This window comes from Microtus ochrogaster, chromosome 7 (assembly GCF_000317375.1).
Source record: "Microtus ochrogaster isolate Prairie Vole_2 chromosome 7, MicOch1.0, whole genome shotgun sequence".
Classification (NCBI taxonomy): Eukaryota; Metazoa; Chordata; class Mammalia; order Rodentia; family Cricetidae; genus Microtus; species Microtus ochrogaster.
In genome coordinates, this window is record NC_022014.1 from 49,570,381 (window position 1) to 49,589,470 (window position 19,090).

Sequence of the window (19,090 nt, forward strand, 5' to 3'; positions counted from 1 at the left end):
GGTACATCCCCGGGAGAGGTATAGCTGGATCTCATGGTAGTTTTATTTTTAGTTTTTTGAGGAATCTCCAAGCTGACTTCCATACTGACAGCATCATTTTACATCCCCACCAGTACCATATAGGGGTCTCCTCTCCCCAATCCCCACCAGCACTTGTTGCTATTTGCTTTCTTGATGGTGTTCACCCTCACTGGAGAGAGCTGAAATCCTGGTGAAGTTTCAGTTTGCATTTTTGAGAGCTAAGAATGCTGAACCCTTTCTCAAATACATATTGACCATTTTTATTTCTTCTTTGGAGAGCTATTTATTGGGTTTATTAGGTCACTTATTAATCGGATCATTTAGATTTTTGTGTGTTTCATTTTAGGAGTTCCTTATATAGTCATGCTATTAATCCCCTGTCTGATGTATTATTAGCAAAGTTTTTTTTTCTGTTTTATAGGCTGTTTTTTATTTAAATTATACACATATTTGGGGATTGTGTATACACAACTGCAGTGCCCGTGGTGCCCATAAGTAGGCATCAGATCCCCTGAGGCTGGAGTTATAGGTACTCAGGAGCTTCCCGATGTAGGTACTGAGAACTGAGCTCTGGTCAAGAGTACCAAGCATTCTTAACTACTGGCCATCTCTATAGCCCCTCGGCTATTTCCTCCCTCTGGCAATTGTTTCCTGGACTGTATAGAAGTTTAGTTTTGGCCGGGCAGTGGTGGCGCACGCCTTTAATCCCAGCACTCAGGAAGCAGAGACAGGCGGATCTCAGTGAGTTCGAGGTCAGCCTGGTCTACAAGAGCTAGTTCCAGGACAGGAACCAAAAACTACGGAGAAACACTGTCTTGAAAAATAATAATAATAATAAAAAAAAGAAGTTTAGTTTTGTGTTCTCCTGTCTGTCAGTTGGATTGTATCCTGTGCTTTTGGAAACCTTTTCAGATACTGCTTCCACATGCTGTATCTCAACATGGTCCTTCTCTGCTTTTCCCCAGCAATGTCAGAATTTGGGGTCTTATGTCAAGGTCTTTGATCACTTTTGAATTGAGTTAGTGAGAGAAATGGACCTAGTATCACCCCACTATAGGAGAATATCAATTTTTCAGGGCCATTTATGAAAGAATCTGTGGTTGAGCCTTATGTGGTCAGGCACACACCTGTAATTCCAGAACTTTGAAGGGAAGATTTCCACTGCTTTCTAATTGCCAACCTATCTTTCACTTCAGTGAGATAACTTGACACAAAGGAATACAGTGGAGAGAGACAGGGTAGGACACTCAGCATCTTCCTCTGGTTTCTTCATGCTTGTACAGGTGCACATTTAACACATATAAAACACACACACATATACACAGAGATGAGAGAGATAGATAGATAGAGAGAGAGAGAGAGAGAGAGAGAGAGAGAGAGAGAGAGAGAGAGAACAGTCATTTTTTTCCCAATGAAGTTTTGACACCTTTGTCAGAAATTAGGCAGCTACAGCTGTTGGGTTTATTGGGTCTTCTGTTCCATTGGTCTACAAGTCCGATTTTGTGTTAACATCATGTGGTTTTTTTGTCATTTGGCCCTGTAGCATAATTTGAGATCAAGCGCTGTGATCGCTCCTGCATTGCTCTCTGTGCTGAATATTGTTTGGGATATTTAGAGTCTTCTATACTTCTCTGAGAATTTTAGGATTGTTTTCTCTAATTCTGAGAAAAGTACTTGGAATCTTGATGGAGATTACATTGAACCCATGGGCTGCTTTTAATAGTAAACCCACTTTTTCATAACATTAATTCTACCAATCCACGAGCAAAGGGGTTATTTACATCTTTTAGCATCTTCTTTGATTTCTTCTTCGGTGTTTTAAGGTATACATGTGGGTATGTGCAGGTGTGTGTGAAACCTGATCTTCCTTGGTCATTCACCACCTTATTTTTTGAGACGATGTCCCTCGGTGAACCTAAAACTCACTGATTCAAAAACAAACAAACAACCATCTCACTGATTCAGCTGCACTGGCTGACCTGCAAGCTTCAGGACCCTGTCAGTCGCTATGTCCCCACCCCAGGGATTATAAATGAGTGTGGAGGTGTCCGGAATTTTAGGTGTGTGATAGGGGTCGAAAATCAGGTCCTTATTCTTGTGTAGCAAGTAGTTTCCCAATGGAGCTATCTCCCCAGTTCATATTTTTTTAAAGCTATTGTGAGTGAGATTCCCCCACCCTCTCCTCCACCTCAATTTCTTTCTTGGCAAGTTGGCTATTGTTGTGTAGAAAAGCTACAGATTTGTGTGTGCCGATTTTGTATCCTGGTACTCTGTTGGAAATGTTTTTTGGATAGAAGGCTTTTCTGGTGGAGTCAGTAGGGCCTTTTAATTGAAAAATCTGTAAGCAGAGATACTCTGCCTTCTTCCTTTCCTGTTTGTACCTGTTTCTTTCTCCTGTTACCACCAGAATACTTATGGCACTAGAGCAAAAGTGATGATGGCCGCCCTTGTTTCATTCCTGGCTTTAGAGGAAACACTTTCAGTCTGTCATTATTTAGCTGGTGTGTGTGCATGTGCATGTGTGCATGCGCATGTGTGTGTTTAATAAAGCTTTTATTACATAGAAGCGTGTTTCTGCTCATCCTCGTGACTTCAGAGATTAGATTATGAAAGAATATTTAACTTTGTCAAAGACCTTTTTCCTTGTCTCTTGGGACAACTGTTGATTTCTCTCCTTAATTCTATTTCCATGTTGTATTACATTTACTAATTTGCTCGTGTTGAACCAATATTGCATCTGTGGGATGAAATCAACTTGGTCATGGTGTATGATTTTTCTCATTTAAATTTTTTATTCTTTAATTTCATGTATGAATCCTACATTTACTTAATTTCTACCCCTCTCTATCACCTCTCAAACTGCTCCCATGTCCTCCCACTCCTTCTAAAATTCATGATCCTTTTTTCTTTAATTACTATTGTTACATGTTTATACAGACGTGTGTGTGTGTGTGTGTGTGTGTGTGTGTGTGTGTATCCTACTGAATCCATTTAGTGATATGCCTATATATGTGTGTGTTTAGGACTGACACTTGGAACTGAGTAGCCAACCTATCAGGGAGCTCACTCCTGAAAAAGAATTATCCCTCAGTCTTATCAGCCATTGATTGACTGTTGGGCACTGACACCATGCAGGCCTTGCTTAGGTAACGAAGTTCTCTGTAGTGAATAGAAGACACCACTATCTCGCAGCAGGAATCCTGGTTCTCTAGCTCTTGCAGTCCATCCTCTCCCTCTTCCTTGACTTTTCCTGAATGACAAGTGTATGTGTTGCCTTGTAGACTACGTGGATCTGGGCACCCACAGTCACTTCTCTGCATTTTGACCAGTTATGGATCTCCACGATAGCTTCCATCTGCTGCAAAAAGGAAGCGTCTTTGATGAGAAATGAGAGCTACACTCATTTGCGGACCTAAGGATAAATATTTGAATGTGGTTAGAAGTTATATGTTGAGGGCTGGGCATGGTGGCACATGCCTTTAATCCCAATACTCAGGAGGCAAAGGCAGACAGGTTTCTGGGACTTTGAGATCGGCTTTGTTTATATAGTGAGTACCAGGGAGTCAGGGGCAACATAGTAAGAAATTTTCTCAAAAAAATTTTTATTGGTTAAAAACAAAACAAAACAAAACAGCAGTAAAAGGTTCTCCTCTTGAGTCTGTGAGCTTTCCCACAGTTAATTGGTTAGGTTTGTGGTCAAGGCATGAATGTTGTCCTGTTGAGCAGATCGTAGTCCAATTAGACAGACACCATTTCGCTACACAAAGAGATTCCCAGTGTTTACAGATTGAGAGATCTGATGTTGTTAAAAAGACAAATCAACACTTTGTGTACTACTGCTCAAAGTATAGTTTCGTCAAGTCCAATGCAATTACTTTCAAAAAAATTTTAAATGGAGAAGTCAATTTTTAAATTTATGGAAAGCTTCAGAAGCTCAATAAAAAACAATATTGAATAAGATTAAAGTTGGGGGTCAGGATGTGGTGGCATGTACCTTTAATCCCAGTGCTCAGGAAGCAGAGGCAGACAGAGCTCTGTGAGTTCGAGGCCAGCCTGGTCTACAAGAGCTAGTTCTAGGACAGGCCTCAAAGCTACAGAGAATCCCTGTCTTGAAAAACCAAAGAGAGAGAGAGAGAGAGAGAGAGAGAGAGAGAGAGAGAGAGAGAGAGAGAAAGGGAGAGAGGAAGCTGGAGGAGTCACAGTTCTAATTTCAAAGTTGATTATAAAACAGTGGTAAAGCAGTAATCAAAACTAGGTAGAGTACTGGCATAGAGATGAACAGGAAAAAAAACAGGAAGTGAACTTTCTAAATAAAAACACATATTTTTGACACATTGACTGTTGGCAAGGATGCTAATGCCATTCAGTGAAGGAAGAAGTCTGCATTTTTGGAAAACATTAGAACAATCGGATATCCATCTACATGGATAAGGGGATGAAGCTCGACCTCTACATTGCATGATGAGCTACAATGAACTGAACATGGATCAATAAACTAACTATAAGAGTGGAAGCAATAAAATGGATGCCAATATTCAAGACCTTTAATTTGAAAATTAGACAGTTTCAGTTATGATGCCAAAACCACAAGCAGCAAAAGAAAAATAAATAAATAAATTGGACTTTATAAAAATCCTAAAAACTGTTGTGTACCAGTATTACGATCCAAAAGTAAAAAGGAAGCCAGGAGAGTGGGAGACATATCTGTACCTTGCATGTGTGGTAAGGTCACAGTCTCTGTAGCATACAAAGAACAACAATGATTAATAAAAAAACTCATTTTAAAAATAGTCAAAGGACTCAAATAAGCATATATCCCAACATTTTAAAAGACACACCCATTCATGTTCTTGTAAAATTGCATTTATTTTTTTCTGTGTATGCATGTTAAATACATGTGTACCCTGGAATGCATATGAAAGTCAGAGGACAACCTGCAGAGCTTGGTTCTCCCCTTCCACCATGAGGGTCTTGGGATCAAACTCAGGTTGTCAGGCCTAGTGAAAGAAGCCTTTACCCGCTGACCGGTCTCACTGGACCCCAAACAAAAATTTAAAGGGCAGTTTCTAAAGCCTCTACTAGAACACTGAGGAAGCTAAGGCTATTCAAGTGTTATAGAAATCTCAATTCCTGACATCTGGAAAATTCCCATTTAATATATCCACTTTTTTAATCCAAAATTACCTATTAAATAAGACAAAATGGAATAAGACAATTTCCAGCCCTTAGCAAGCACTCAATAAAAAACAACTATTGCCAAGAATAATTAAGAAATAGAGTAAATTTTATTGAAGGATGTTATGTACAACTGATAAGAACAATAGTGAAGCAGGGCTCCCTTGTGAGGTTTTAAACTCATAGAAAGGGGTCCCCACAAAATCCCTGTGAGAGAGGCAGTATCATGACTCTCCTTCATCTAGAAGGAAGCAGAGATTCACACAACAAAAATGCCTTACCAATAATATACAAATAGCGGGTAACACAGCCAAGCCCTGGACCACGGCTTTTCAATGCTTGCTGCCGACCTTGCAGCGGTCCAGCCCTTTGTGCAGTGCCGCCATCACCTCCCTGTTTCTCAAGCTATAGATGAGGGGGTTGAGCATAGGAGTAAGAACTGTGTAGAAGATTGAGACAACTTTGTCATGGCTAGGAGCCCGGTATCGCCTTGGCCTCAGGTAGATGAACATGGCTGCCCCATAGAAGAGAGAGACAGCTGTCAGATGGGAGGAACAGGTGGCCAGAGCCTTTTTTCGGGACTGAGCAGAGTGCATGCGGAGCACGGCCCCCAAGATGCGAGCATAGGACGCCACAATGATGGAGAAGGGGAGGAGCAGCATGAAGACGCAGCAAGCAAAGAGCAGGGTGTCAAAGAGGGATGTGTCCGTACAGGCCAGCTTCAGCAAAGCTGGCACCTCACAGAAGAAGTGATCTACGTATCTTGAGCCACAGTAGGGCATGCTCATGGCTGCCACCATCTGAATTATTCCGTCAAGGATCCCAAAAGCCCAGGAACTCCCAGCAATCTGGAGACAGATCCTTTGACTCATGAGAACGGGGTAGTGAAGTGGGTGGCTAATGGCCACATAGCGATCATAAGCCATGAGTCCCAACAGGAGCCCCTCAGATCCCACAAGAGAGACAAAAAATCCAATTTGTATGCCACAACCCACAAAGGAGATGGACTTCCTACCAGACAGGAAGTTGGCTGCCATCTTTGGTACAATGTTACAGACCAACATGAGGTCCATGAGGGAGAGCTGACTGAGGAAGAAGTACATGGGAGTATGAAGTCGGGAGTCAGTGTAGATGAGGAGGATGAGGAGAACGTTCCCACAGAGCGCCACTGTGAAGACCAGCATGACCGCAGAGAAGAGGACCAGGTCAGTCTGGCTGTGGGAGAAGATGCCCAAGAGGATGAACCCATCTATAGATGATGCATTCGGCCATATTCCCATGGCTCAGTGATTCAGCCACCTGAAAACAGACACAGCGAAGTTCTGAGATGGTGCGAGTATGACTTTGATTCTCAAATCTTCTTCAGTCAGATACAGCTTTTGTAATTCACCAAAATTTAATGGTATTTGCTTTGCGATATACAGAACCATGGCCTTTCATCTGCCACAACTTTGCTAGTTCATAGAACTAGATTACGAGTCTATATTTGTATACATTATACCAAGAACAATAGAATCTATTTTTATGAGTCACACAAGTTTTGACAATCCTCCTCCAGCCAGCAATATCTCGGCTTTGCTATTGAGCACTGACATTAAATAGATGGAGTCTATTTCCTGTGCAAAAGACTATTTCCTGTGCAAAAGAGAACTAGTGAATTATAAGGGAAGATGATAAAGACCTAGAAACGGGAGCCTGGAGAAATGGCTCCGTGGCTAAGACCATTTGTGGATCTTGTAAAGGACGTGAGTTCAGTTCCAAGAACCTGCATTAGTCAACTCACAACTGCCTATAACTCTGGTTCCAGGGGATCCAATGCCCTACTCTGGCCTCTGAGGGAGGGGAACCCACACACATACACCATACATTCTCTCTCTCTCTCTCTCTCTCTCTCTCTCTCTCTCTCTCTCTCTCTCACACACACACACACACACACACACATACACACACACATTATATATATATATACACTATATATTTAGTATATATGTATTATATATATATATATATACACACTAAATAATAAAATCTTGGGATGTTCTGGCGTTTGTTTGTTTTTGAAATAGGGTCTTGTCCTAAACCCCATGGTAGCCAGGGAACTCACTATGTAGCCTAGGTTAGCCTTGACCTGAAGGCAGTCTTTCTATTTCAGCTTTCCTAGTGCTGAATTACAGGTGTGTGATTCATGTAATTCATATAATACATGCCTGGCTTCTTCCTGAATCTTTTTTTTTTACTCAGGCCAAAGGTGTTGTAATCCTTTTTATTCCAATATTTCTGTCCATCATTCAATTAAGATTCAAGCCGTCTGAAAGCCTCTTGGTTCTAGAGCCAAGGCTTCTCAGAATCTAACTATCCCTCACTGTGCACACAGCAATTACCATGTTTCATCCTGATAACTCCTTGTGCCTTTCTTCACAGTTCCCCAGCTCTGTTTCTAAAGCTGTTGAGTCCTGTTTCCACAGTAGTTCCCATGATTCTACTAATGTATGAGGTGATTAAAAACCTCCTGCTGAAAGTATGTCAGTGTCTTCCCAGTCTAGTCTAAGACAAATCGAATTCTTTTTTTTATTTTTAATTTATTTATTTATTAAAGATTTCTGTCTCTTCCCTGCCACCGCCTCCAATTTCCCTCCCCCTCCCCCAATCAAGTCCCCCTCCCTTGTCAGCCCAAAGAGCAATCAGGGTTCCCTGCCCTGTGGGAAGTCCAAGAACCACCCACCTCCATCCAGGTCTAGCATGGTGAGCATCTAAACTGCCTAGGCTTCCCCAAAGCCAGTACGTACAAATCGAATTCTGAAAGACAAGCAAGTCCTTCCATGCAAGTGTGCACGTACACACACATGGGCATACACTCCTATATCTGCACCCACTAACGCCTTGGAGCTTATACCGTTCCCCAAAATTCATAGTGCTTCCTTGATTTCCTCAGAGTGAACACCTCTGCATCTTTGGTCTTTCACTTTTTAGAACTTGTCTCTGAGGCAGGCCTTTTGCCCAGATCCCTAGCTCTAACCCACCTCTATCTTGACTCAAATGCCAACTTCCCTAGAGATGAAAAGTCAAATTAAAATCTTAAGCATTTTACACTATCCAGGCCTTTCCCTGATCCAATTTTCATTACTCACCTCATTTGGCTGCATATATGCTCCCCCCCATTTTAATGCCCGAATTCTCTCACTGGAATATAAACATCATCTGTTATTCCCAGTGGCATCTGGGAAGCCCTTAGGGAAGCCATTTAGTTCATAGCTTGACCTCAATGAATATGGATGGCTGAATAAGATAATTCAGATGAAATACATGACTGAAAGGCCAAGTTCTGAAAGCAGAAAGGCCCCTCCTTTGATTTTAGGGAGTTTGTTTCTGACCTGAGCACAGCAATTTGTGACATGCTTTCTTTCTTGGTGAGAAAATGGATGGTAACACAGGAAATAGCTCCAGCTATTTATAAAATATCAGAAGATTCTTCACAAACGGATGGCAGTTGCACCTCTGAGATATTTGTGTGCGGGTGTCTTCCTGTCTACCTACCACACTGCAAAGGGAAGTGAAGCGGTTGCCTAGGACATTGGGCTCTTTGTATAGAAAGACCAGGGATAATTCCTTAAATTAGGATGGGTTACATCAGACCAGTGATTGTTCATTTCTCCACAGAACAGAACATGTCTGATGTGTCAGAATATGGGATCAGATATTCTTCCAAACAATGATATCCAGAAATGGGGTTTTCTATAAGAGTGAATTACTGTCCCCATAGCCTTAAAGTAAATTACTGTCCCCCTGGCCTTAAAGTACCTTCTTAGCTATATCAGTCTTAAGATCAACCAGGCAAAATAACTCAGGTCTTCACTGCTCACAGGAGAAGGTCCCCTTGTGTACTGAGAAAACTTCATTCTGATAGGAAATGGGGACTTTCTGTCACATACACTCCCTACCCCAGCTCTTACACTATAAACTGACAAACAACATTTCTTTATCCATCCTAGATGGTTTCCTTGAATCCAGTGGGCCAGTCTTCCCTAAGGAGGACAAGTAGATAGATCCATTGTCAGTCTTCTCCAGAAAAACACCTGTCTTCAGCTCCCTCCCAGCTCACTTGTTAGTTGGTCAGTCTAGTTGCCCAAGTCATCTTACTCCAGACATCCTTGATTCCTTTCCTTCTGCAAGCACATGTAGCAAACATCAGAGACCACCTACTCCTTATCTGATCAGCCCTCCTAAATACTTCTCACATGCTAGCTCCTATCCAGTCGCACCATGAACACTGTCCTCAGATGATACCAAGGGCCTTCTACATCACTGGCCTCCCAGTCTGCACTTGACTCCCTCCCCAGTGTATAGACACACAACGCCGAAGGAAGCATAATCCCGGAAGAACAAAAACCAAAGCGCTTCCAAAAGAAAAGTAAGACTTTTGCTGACGGTCCCCCCATCGCCATTCAGACTTTTCCTTCTGAACTCCCTGGAATGCCCTTGATTCACCCTCCCTGCAGTTCCTCCCACACCGTGGGCTCGCCCCGCCCCCGTCACAGAGTCTTTGAAGACGCTTGCTCTTTTCTCCTCACAGAGAAGCTCTGCTTGTTCACTCTCCTCTTCCCCTTCTCTGTGAAGACTACCCTGAACGTGGAGAACTGAAATCCTTCCTCTGTCCTCATCACTTTCCTGCTGTGGGCTTTCACAGCAGGCAAAACCTCGGGGTCTGCTGCATCCTTTCTGCATGTTTGGTCTTCTGCTTTCCTGGCTACAACCTGTGTTTCCAAATATGATGTCAGCTCTTAAGGAGAACCCCGGACTCCTGCGACAGTGTTGACGTATTATTATGAGGCCAGTAAACACTTGGATGACTATTCGTTATGTGAAACAATGCGGGACTTTCCCCCCTAGAATTTCGCATGTTCTTTTCCTCCTAAGATCAGCCTTTTAAAAAATGGTTTCTTGGGCAATGATTTCCTTTCTCCTATTTAGAGATAGCAACACAAAAAGAAGCCACTTCATCTTTACAAGGTTATTTGAGAACAAGGGGAGAGACATTTCACTCAAAATGACGGTTCCCCTTTAAAAAGGAGAAAATAAGTGGCTAGAGAGATGGTTCAGTGGCTAAGGCACTGGCTGCTCTTCAGAGGACCCAGGTTCAGATCCCAAACCCACATGGCAGATCACAACCATCCCTAACTCCAGTCCTGACTCTTCTGGCCTCTGTGGGAACCAGACACACATGTGGTACTCATATATACATGCAGGAAAGGCACCCATACACATAAAATAAATATTTTTTAAAAAGAGAAAAAAAAAACAATCACTCTAATAGTACCAGACAACCTAAAGCACAAGCAATACTGACCAACACATTGTAATGAAGGAATCAATCACTAGCCAGTAATAAGAACTGCCAGGACGAGAGGAAGTGTGTTAAAGAGAATGACCCTGTTTCACCTTCTGGTGGGTCCCCTGTGGGAAAAAGTCATTGGCAGAAATACCCTTTGGAGGGGTTTCTTACTTCAAATGTATTTCACTATTCTTCTGTTGCATTTACTGGTGGAGAGAGGATAAGGAAGCGCTATGCCCTTAGCTCTGATCTCTTTCCCCAGTTCCCTCCCCCATCAACCCTCAGGTTATGGACCACTCCAGTTCAGATAGTAGGGCTCCGATAGACAACTGCCTCTTCCCAGCAAAAACAGAAAAAGAGAAGGGATCCTTAGTCTAGGAGATGGTGGGCAGAAGTACCAGAGTCAGCCTGTAGATACTGTAGCTCACCCACTCACGCCTGCCCCATTTCCACACAAAGCACCCACCTCTCACACGAGTCACTGAAATATCCCCCACTGCCCACACAAGTACTTAAGACAAATGTTGAGCAAGGACCCAGAAGCCTGTCTCTCCCTAGGGGGCCCACAAACTCCAGCCCTGAAATTGGAACTCCCAGGCTTGCAATTAAAGAAACTCAAAGTGGCTCAAATGGGGCCAGTGGGGACTGAATGAGGAAGCCTGTCAGGAAAGGCCATAGGGCCTTAACAGGAATGTGAAAAAAAGTTCAGCAGTGTTCTACCTCCTTCCCCATTTCAACATATTTTGGTGCCTTATTCCTCAATTCCCAAACATCATACAACCCTCCCTACCCCCGGGGCTCTCAAGGAGTCTCTCTCTACCCATGTGCCTCCCCTCAAGTACCCCCCAGTAACCATAAACCACACTTGGCCTTTAATTATCCCCATGAAGTTAACCCACATCTTTCAATCATAGGTAAAATGCAGAGAGATGACTTGAACTAGAGATGAGCACTGAACATAGTCCTTGAGCAACTTCTAACCGTAAACAAGAGGGGAAGGAAGAGCACTTGCATCCACAAGATGGTGGCATAGCGGGTGAGTGTCACCCAAACACTGTCAGACATTACCATGGGCTTCACGCCCTTCAGGAACTTGTAGGAGAAGAGGTGGAAAGATTGTAAGAGCCAGTGGGGGTGGAAGACACCAAGGAAACAAGGCCTTCTGCACACAGGGCTGGTGCACATAAGAACTGTGCACAAGGCTGGTGCACATATGAACTCGGAGACTGTAGCTGCACACATAGGGATTTAGACACAAGCTCCCATCCCTAACCCAGAAGCTGTCTTCAATCAACAACCGCTTGCTAAGGAAAAATTAGTTTTCTCCAACTGAGTCTTTACTGGTTGTCCTAGTTAGGGTTTCTGTTGCTGTGAAGAGACACCGTGACCACAGCAACTCTTATAAAGGAAAGCATTTAATTGGGGTGGCTTGCTTACAGTTCAGAGGTTCAGTCCATCATCACCATGTTGGGACTTGGCAGCATTCAGGGAGATGTGGTGATGGAGAAGTAACTGAAAGTTCTACATCTTGTTCAGGAAGTGGTCTGAGATACTGGGTACAGCTTGAGCATCTATGAGACCTCAAAGCCACCTCCACGGTGACACACTTCCTTCAAAAAGGCCATATGTACTCCAACAAAGCCGCCCTTCCTAATAGTGCCACTCCCTGTGAGCTTATGGGGACCAATTACATTCAAACTATCACTCTGGGTATACAAACCACACTAAGGGCAGTAGATGGCCAAGACAAAATTAACTCAGTTGTAATTTGGAAGGCTCTCTCTCTCTCTCTCTCTCTCTCTCTCTCTCTCTCTCTCTTTCTTTCTCTCCATAAACATTTGTGTGTGTGTGTGTGTGTGTGTATGGATACACACACACATATTCAATTTTGTGTTTTTATGGGATTCCCATGCATGTGAGTTTGTGTGTCTCTGCTTCTGTATGTGTTTCTTGTGATTTTTCTTTAGTTCTTTTTCTCCCATTTGTTTGCTTTGTCTTGTTCCATTTTGTTTCATTCTCTCATCACTGCTGCTGACCCCAATGTGCTTGCTTATCCACCTCCCACAAACCCATCCATCTTCTCGCTAGGAAACAGTAAAAACTTCTCTGAAATGGAAGGGGGAGATGATGATGACAGCAATGCCCACAGCACAGGCGGAGATCCCATGCCAGGGGACAGGCAGGTGCAGGTCCATCTAAGAGCATGAGTGTACCAGTGCAGGAAAAGCAGTCTCACTCCAGGAGAAGCCAGTGCCACCACTGTTATATTTAGAGCGGCGGGCTGCATCCCCGGCACCTGGTCGCCCGCACAGCTAGCTTTACCAGAAATAATTACACGGAAACACCGCTTGGCCCATTTCTATCTAGCCTCTTCTAGGCTAATTCTCACACCTGGACTAGCCCATTTCTAATAAGGTGTGTAGCCCACGAGCTGGCTTACCAGGAATGATCTTAACCTGCATCTGCCTGGAGTGGGAGAATCATGGCAACTCCTGACTCAGCTTCTTTCTCCCAGCATTCTGCTCTGTTTACTCCTCCCACCTATGTTTTAACCTATCAGGGCCAAAGCAGTTTCTTTATTGCTTAACCAATGAAATCAACAGATTGATATATGACACTCCCACATCACACCACCCCGGTGAACTGCCATTCAAGATCTAGGCTGTGATGCTGCTGTCCTGATCACATCACAGTCTCTGGTCCTACACATTATAGCTCCTGTAACCCATATCCCTACTGGGCCCTGCCCAGGCTCCTGCTTAGACCTGCGGTAGCCACCAGGGCTTCTGCCACAGAGCACATTGTAGAGCAGTGTTTGCATCCTACATAACTATTAATTGTTCTCTTGGTGAGTTATACTGATACAATATTCATAGCAGCTGGAGATTTCCTTTATTTCTCATTGCATAAAATATTTAAAATATATAGTGTATATAAAATAAAGTATATTAAAGCATGTAGTTTTTTATTTCCATCTTCTTCATTCAGCCTGACTATACATAACCCTGTTTACTGCTCTTATAATTTTTCATTGTCTGATTCTGAATACATATTCAAAAATTTCAGTATATGTATATATGCTGAAATATATGTATGTATGTATGTATATATGTATTTAGGATAATAAGGAAATACAGGTTAGGTTAGTACTTAGTTACCTATTACAATCAAACTTGTATTAGGTATGTTTTCAAAATCAAGTAGACATATGTTTTAAATAGACAGGCCATCTTCAAACACTTCAGAGATCTACAGACTATGGCATTTAAGATGTTTTAATAACAGGTTCTTTTCTTTTTTATGACAATGAGACTTGTCTGCTTCTGGTAGCACTGATCTATTTCAGAGAAGATGATGGGCTTCGAGGAAATTCTGTGGAGGCCCACAGATGTGAGCCTGTTCCATCTTGATCAAAAGTCAGAGAGTTTGAGCTTATTTTTGCTCTTTCAAAGTTGTTGATAACAGGTGTGGCTACAAACAAGAGATCCTGACCTAGGGTGTGGTTAATTAGTATTCTGAGTATAGAGGTGGATCTGCTCCACCTTGCTATTCCTGCTCCTTCAAAAGAGATTACCAGGAGGTTCCAGGAAGTAGCAGCCTACAGGATATTTGGTTTGTTCCTGATATCATGTTAATAAAGTCTGTTGCCTCCTTTCACCCCTTTTGGAGTGGAGTATATAAGCAGGTAGAAAATAATCAAAGGCGGTTCAGTATTCACTGAATTTCCCTCCCGATGCTGTTCTGTATTTCTATTTTTTATTTCTCTCATATCTCTGCTCCTTTTGCTTAATAATTCTAATCCTCACTCTCTTATCCTGGAACATACAAATTTCTTCAAGGCTGGACTACAACAGATGTTGCCCCAACATGTGGCTTATGATAAAACTCCACATGGAATTTACTTTCTTTGTGGCAAAGGTTAGTCACCAGGTAAGAAAGTGATCTTGCCTTGACTTCTGACAGTACACTGTCTTAACTGGACAAGCAGGACACAAAAGAAAGGACTGTTGAACTTTGCCAAGACAAGGTAGAACAGCCCTTCAGAATATCCTGCTTCACAGAAAAGTCTGTCAGATATGCTAGTCCTGTAGGCTGAAGATGGATGCCCCAACATTGCAGAGGAACTTTGGGTGACTGTCCAGGCAGCAAGTTGTTTCTGTCATTGCTCCCATTTTATGGAAGTCACTTGCTTACTAGGTTAATATTATTTCCTTCTCAGGTCTCTGAGGTAGTTTAAGACTAGATAGTTATAGTTTTTCTTGTTTACAAGACTCAGAAAAGAAATTTACTAAAGGAGTGTAAAGTGTATAAGGTTGAGCAATATCAAAAGATAGTTTTGGATGGTAATGCAAGCTATCAATGAAAGTAAATTAGGCATAAGTCTTTGAACTCACTAAGATTGTTGTTTTTTAAAAAAAATGCTGCAAGATCCCTGCGGCAGTAGGCAGCAGAAATGCTGTAGGTCCCAAATGGTGGTAGCGGGCCATGTGGTGGCAGGCAGTGGGCTCTGGGAGCAGCCAGTCCCAGGCAGAGACGGCTGCCGGTCCCAGAGCAGTGGTGGAGGGCCACGTGGCGGCAGAACATGGGCCCCAGGCAGAGATGGCTGCTGGTCCCCGAGCAATGGCTGGTCCCAGGCAGGGAGACACATGGCGGGTGGGCAGAAGACAGAAACATGGATAGACACGACATGCAGGGTGAGGTTGAATGTTTATTCAGGGGGTTATGGAGGAGGAAAGGTGAAGGGGGGACAGAGAGAGAGAGAGAGAGAGAGAGAGAGAGAGAGAAGAGGAGAAAGAGACAGAGAAGGAGGGAAGCAGAGAAGTGGGGAGAGAGGCAGAAGCAAAGTTGCCTCTCCGAGAGGAAGATGAAAAAGAGGAGTGAGCTCAGGCCGGAAGCTGAAGATCAGCCTGCCTCAGCAGATGGGGGAGGGAGTGGGCGTGGCTTGTCTCTTAAAGGGACCAAAACCATAACATTCCCAGGTCTTCCTTATAATAAAAAGCACGCACGTCAAGGAAGCAGAAAAGGAAGGGCCCAAGATGGCAGCGGGCAGGTCAGAGGTAATGGGAGTGGGCACAGCTTGTCCCTTAAAGTGACAGGAAAGCACAACAAAGATAGTTTAAATAATGGAGTATTTTTTCTGGATTTGTCAAATGCAAAAGGACTAGACATTGTTGATGTACTTATTGCCTGTATATATTGTATATAGTTATTGTACTAATTGTATAGAGTCTTTCTTATTTAGTTATTATAGCCTTCTTTTTTCATTTTAGACAAAGGGGGAAGTATAGTGATATTTTATTTGTGTTTTAACAAATAAAGCTTGCCTGAAGATCAGAATGTAGAGCTAAGTCACTAGAGGCCAGGGAGTGATGGCACACACCTTTAATCCCAGGATTCAAGGCCACCCTGGGCTACTTAAGGCTGAATCTGTCTAGCAGGAGAAATAGAACTCACACAAAAGTGTTCCCAGTACTTGGGAGTCACACACCTTTAATCCCAGCACTAGAAAGATGGAGACAGGAGTGATATGGCTGGGCAGAGAGAGGAATATAAGGCAGGAGGAGACAGGAGCTCATTGCAGTCTGAGGTTTGGTCGAGAGCATTGCAGTCTGCCAGTCACGTTGAGGAGAGGACTGACCCTTTGTCTGAGCCTTGGTTATTAGAGGTAAGAACTCTCTAGTGGCTTGGCTGCTTTGCTTTTCTGATCTTCATCTTGAACCCCAATATCTGTCTCTGGGTTTTTATTATTTGTGCTATTATATATATATGTGTGTGTGTATGTATGTATATATATATATATATATATATAATATAAATACATATTCTGAAAACATCCTAGCATAAAGGGCATATTCTATGCATGACTTTGTGAGTATGGCTATGGTTCTTCTCTTCCCTCTAGTCTAAAAATCTCTCAGGGTCAGGCTTGTGTTCAGTGTCCACCTTCCTTTCCTTTCCTTTCCTTTCCTTTCCTTTCCTTTCCTTTCCTTTCCTTTCCTTTCCTTTCCTTTCCTTCCACCAGAGTGTTGCTATGCCTCTGTGGTTGTTTGAATAAGAATGGTCTTATAGCCTCATATATTTGAATGCTTAATCACCAGGGAGTGGCACCACTTGAGAGGGATTAGAAGGGTTAGGAGGTGTGGCCTTGCTGGAGGAAGTGCATCACTGAAGGTGGGCTTTGAGGTTTTGAAAGCCCACGCCATGTCCAGGTTTTCTGTATCTCTGCTTTTGGATCAGGATATAGCTCTCAGCTACTTTTCCATCATGGCATTTTCCTGCTCTCAAGCTAGCTCTCTGCCATGATGATAATGGACTAAGCCTCTGGAACTGTAAGAACGGACCCAGTTAGATATTTTCCTTTATAAGAGTTGCCTTGGGTCTGGGTTACCTCACTCAGGATAGTGTTTTCTATTTCCACCCATTTGCATTGTTTTTTTACCCCTGAGTAGTACTGTAATATGTATATATTCCACACTTTCTTTACCCATTCTTCCATTGAAGGGCATCTAGGTTGTTTCCAGGTTCTGGCTATTACAAATAATGCTGCTATGAACATAGTTGAACAAATGCTTTTGTAGTATGATAGGGCATCTCTTGGTTATTCCCAAGAGTGGTATTGCTGAATCCTGGGGTAGGTTGATCCCGAATTTTCTGAGAAACCACCACACTGATTTCCAAAGTGGTTGCACAAGTTTGCATTCCCACCAGCAATGGATGAGTGTACTCGTTACTCCACATCCTCTCCAGCAAAGGCTATCATTGGTGTTTTTGATTTTAGCCATTCTGACAGGTTAAGATGGTATCTCAACGTTGTTTTGATTTGCATTTCCCTGATCGCTAAGGAGGTTGAGCATGACCTTAAGTGTCTTTTGGCCATTTGAACTTCTTCTGTTGAGAATTCTATGTTCAGTTCTGATCTAATGGGAGCTCACCAAGGCCAGCTGGACTGGGACTGAAAAACACAGGATCAAGCCAGACTCTCTGAATGTGGTGGGCAATGAGGGCTGACCAAAAAGCCAAGGACAATGACACTGGGTTTTGATCCTACTGCATGTACTGGCTTTGTGGGAGCCTAGTCTGTTTGGATGCTGACCTTCCAAGACCTGGATGGAGGGGGGAGGACCTTGGACTTCCCACAGGGCAGGGAACCCTGACTGCTCTTTGGACTGGAGAGGGAGGGAGCGGGAGGGAAATGGGAGGCAGGGAGGAGGCAGAAATTTTTAATAAAAAAAAATAAATAAATAAAAGAGTTGCCTTGGTCATGGCATCTCTTCAAGGAAATAAACAGTGACTAAGACAGTACCTCAAGCTGGTTTTGAACTTTCTATCCTTTTGCCTCAGCCTTCTGAGTGCTGGGATTGCAATATGGACCACTGCACCTAGCCAGTGCTCACATTTGACTCAAGTACGGATACCTCATCAAAATCTCTACATATCATGGAAAATCAGTAGACATAGGTTGACTTTGTGCAGGCAGAGAAAGGGCAAGTTTGGACAGTAATTGCAGAAAGGACCTGAGGTGATAGCCACAGCTAGAGGTCTTATCATGACCTCTGGGGGTCACAAGGATATGGTGATAGAACACCAAGAGACGAACCCTAAATTTCTATATTCCTCAGCTCTGGCTGGTAGCTTTTTTTCTTTCTGTCCCCACTGGCCCTGCTCCTGCTATGGTCTCCAAGCTTCCTCTTTGGTTGGCTTTAATTGTAAGCTTGGGGACTGCGGTTCTGGAGCGGGCATTTGTGGGCTCCCATGAGAGTTCCTTAACTCAGTCTTTGCATTAAGCTCCTGTGTGGACAATACAAAGAAGTTCTGCAAGACAGGTGAGAGACCTGTGACTGAGGGGTCAGGCAGCCATCAGTGAGTGGCCTCCAGTTCTCAGCGGCTGGTCCTGCTCCATCTCCACATCTCATAACTCGGTCTACTCTCTCCTTTCTTCCTTTGCTTTGATGCATAATAATTACAAATGTTTAAGGGATTGAGTATAATATCTCAATATATGCAATGTCTAAGGATTAGATTGTGGAAATTAGCATATCCACCACCTGAAATATTTGTTATTTTTGTCAACTTTCTCCTCGTGAGAAGAGGCAGTTCATCTGAAACACACTGTCTGAAATAGAGTTCCCAGGATGGTGTAAACATCCCCAGCCTGGCTCAGAGGTTGATGTGGCTGGGGAAGGAGATCAGATTTGTGAAGAGCGGCGAGTTCCTGTCCTCTTTCACCTAGTAAATGCAAGCACAGGAAAATCACAATGAAATTATTTTGGTAGAAGTTCCTCCACTGGGTATCTGTGTTGGATTTGTTTTTCCTACAGGAAACTCAACAAAAGGTGAGTAGGGTCTCACATAGCCCCCCCCCCCCCTCACAAGACACTTTCTCTTTTGTAATTCCTATTACCGGAACTTGGTTCATTTTCCCCTTTCTATTTATATATTTGCATTTCCTCTTCCTTTTCTTGCCTGCTTCTATTAAGGGCTCATTGTTGAGTCTCCTCTTATTTTAATCAAAGGAGAGGCAAAGAGGAGAGAAAGAAGAGGAAAGAGAGGAGAGGAGAGGAGAGG

General features: G+C 43.1%; 1 protein-coding gene across 1 annotated transcript; it reads right to left on the reverse strand.

Annotated features, from left to right (window-relative positions):
* Positions 1–5,528: 5,528 nt before the first annotated feature.
* LOC101988336 (olfactory receptor 56) lies at positions 5,529–6,476 on the reverse strand. The gene has a single exon (XM_005350184.2). The coding sequence runs from the start codon at positions 6,474–6,476 to the stop codon at positions 5,529–5,531; it is 948 nt and encodes a 315-aa protein (XP_005350241.1).
* Positions 6,477–19,090: the final 12,614 nt, after the last annotated feature.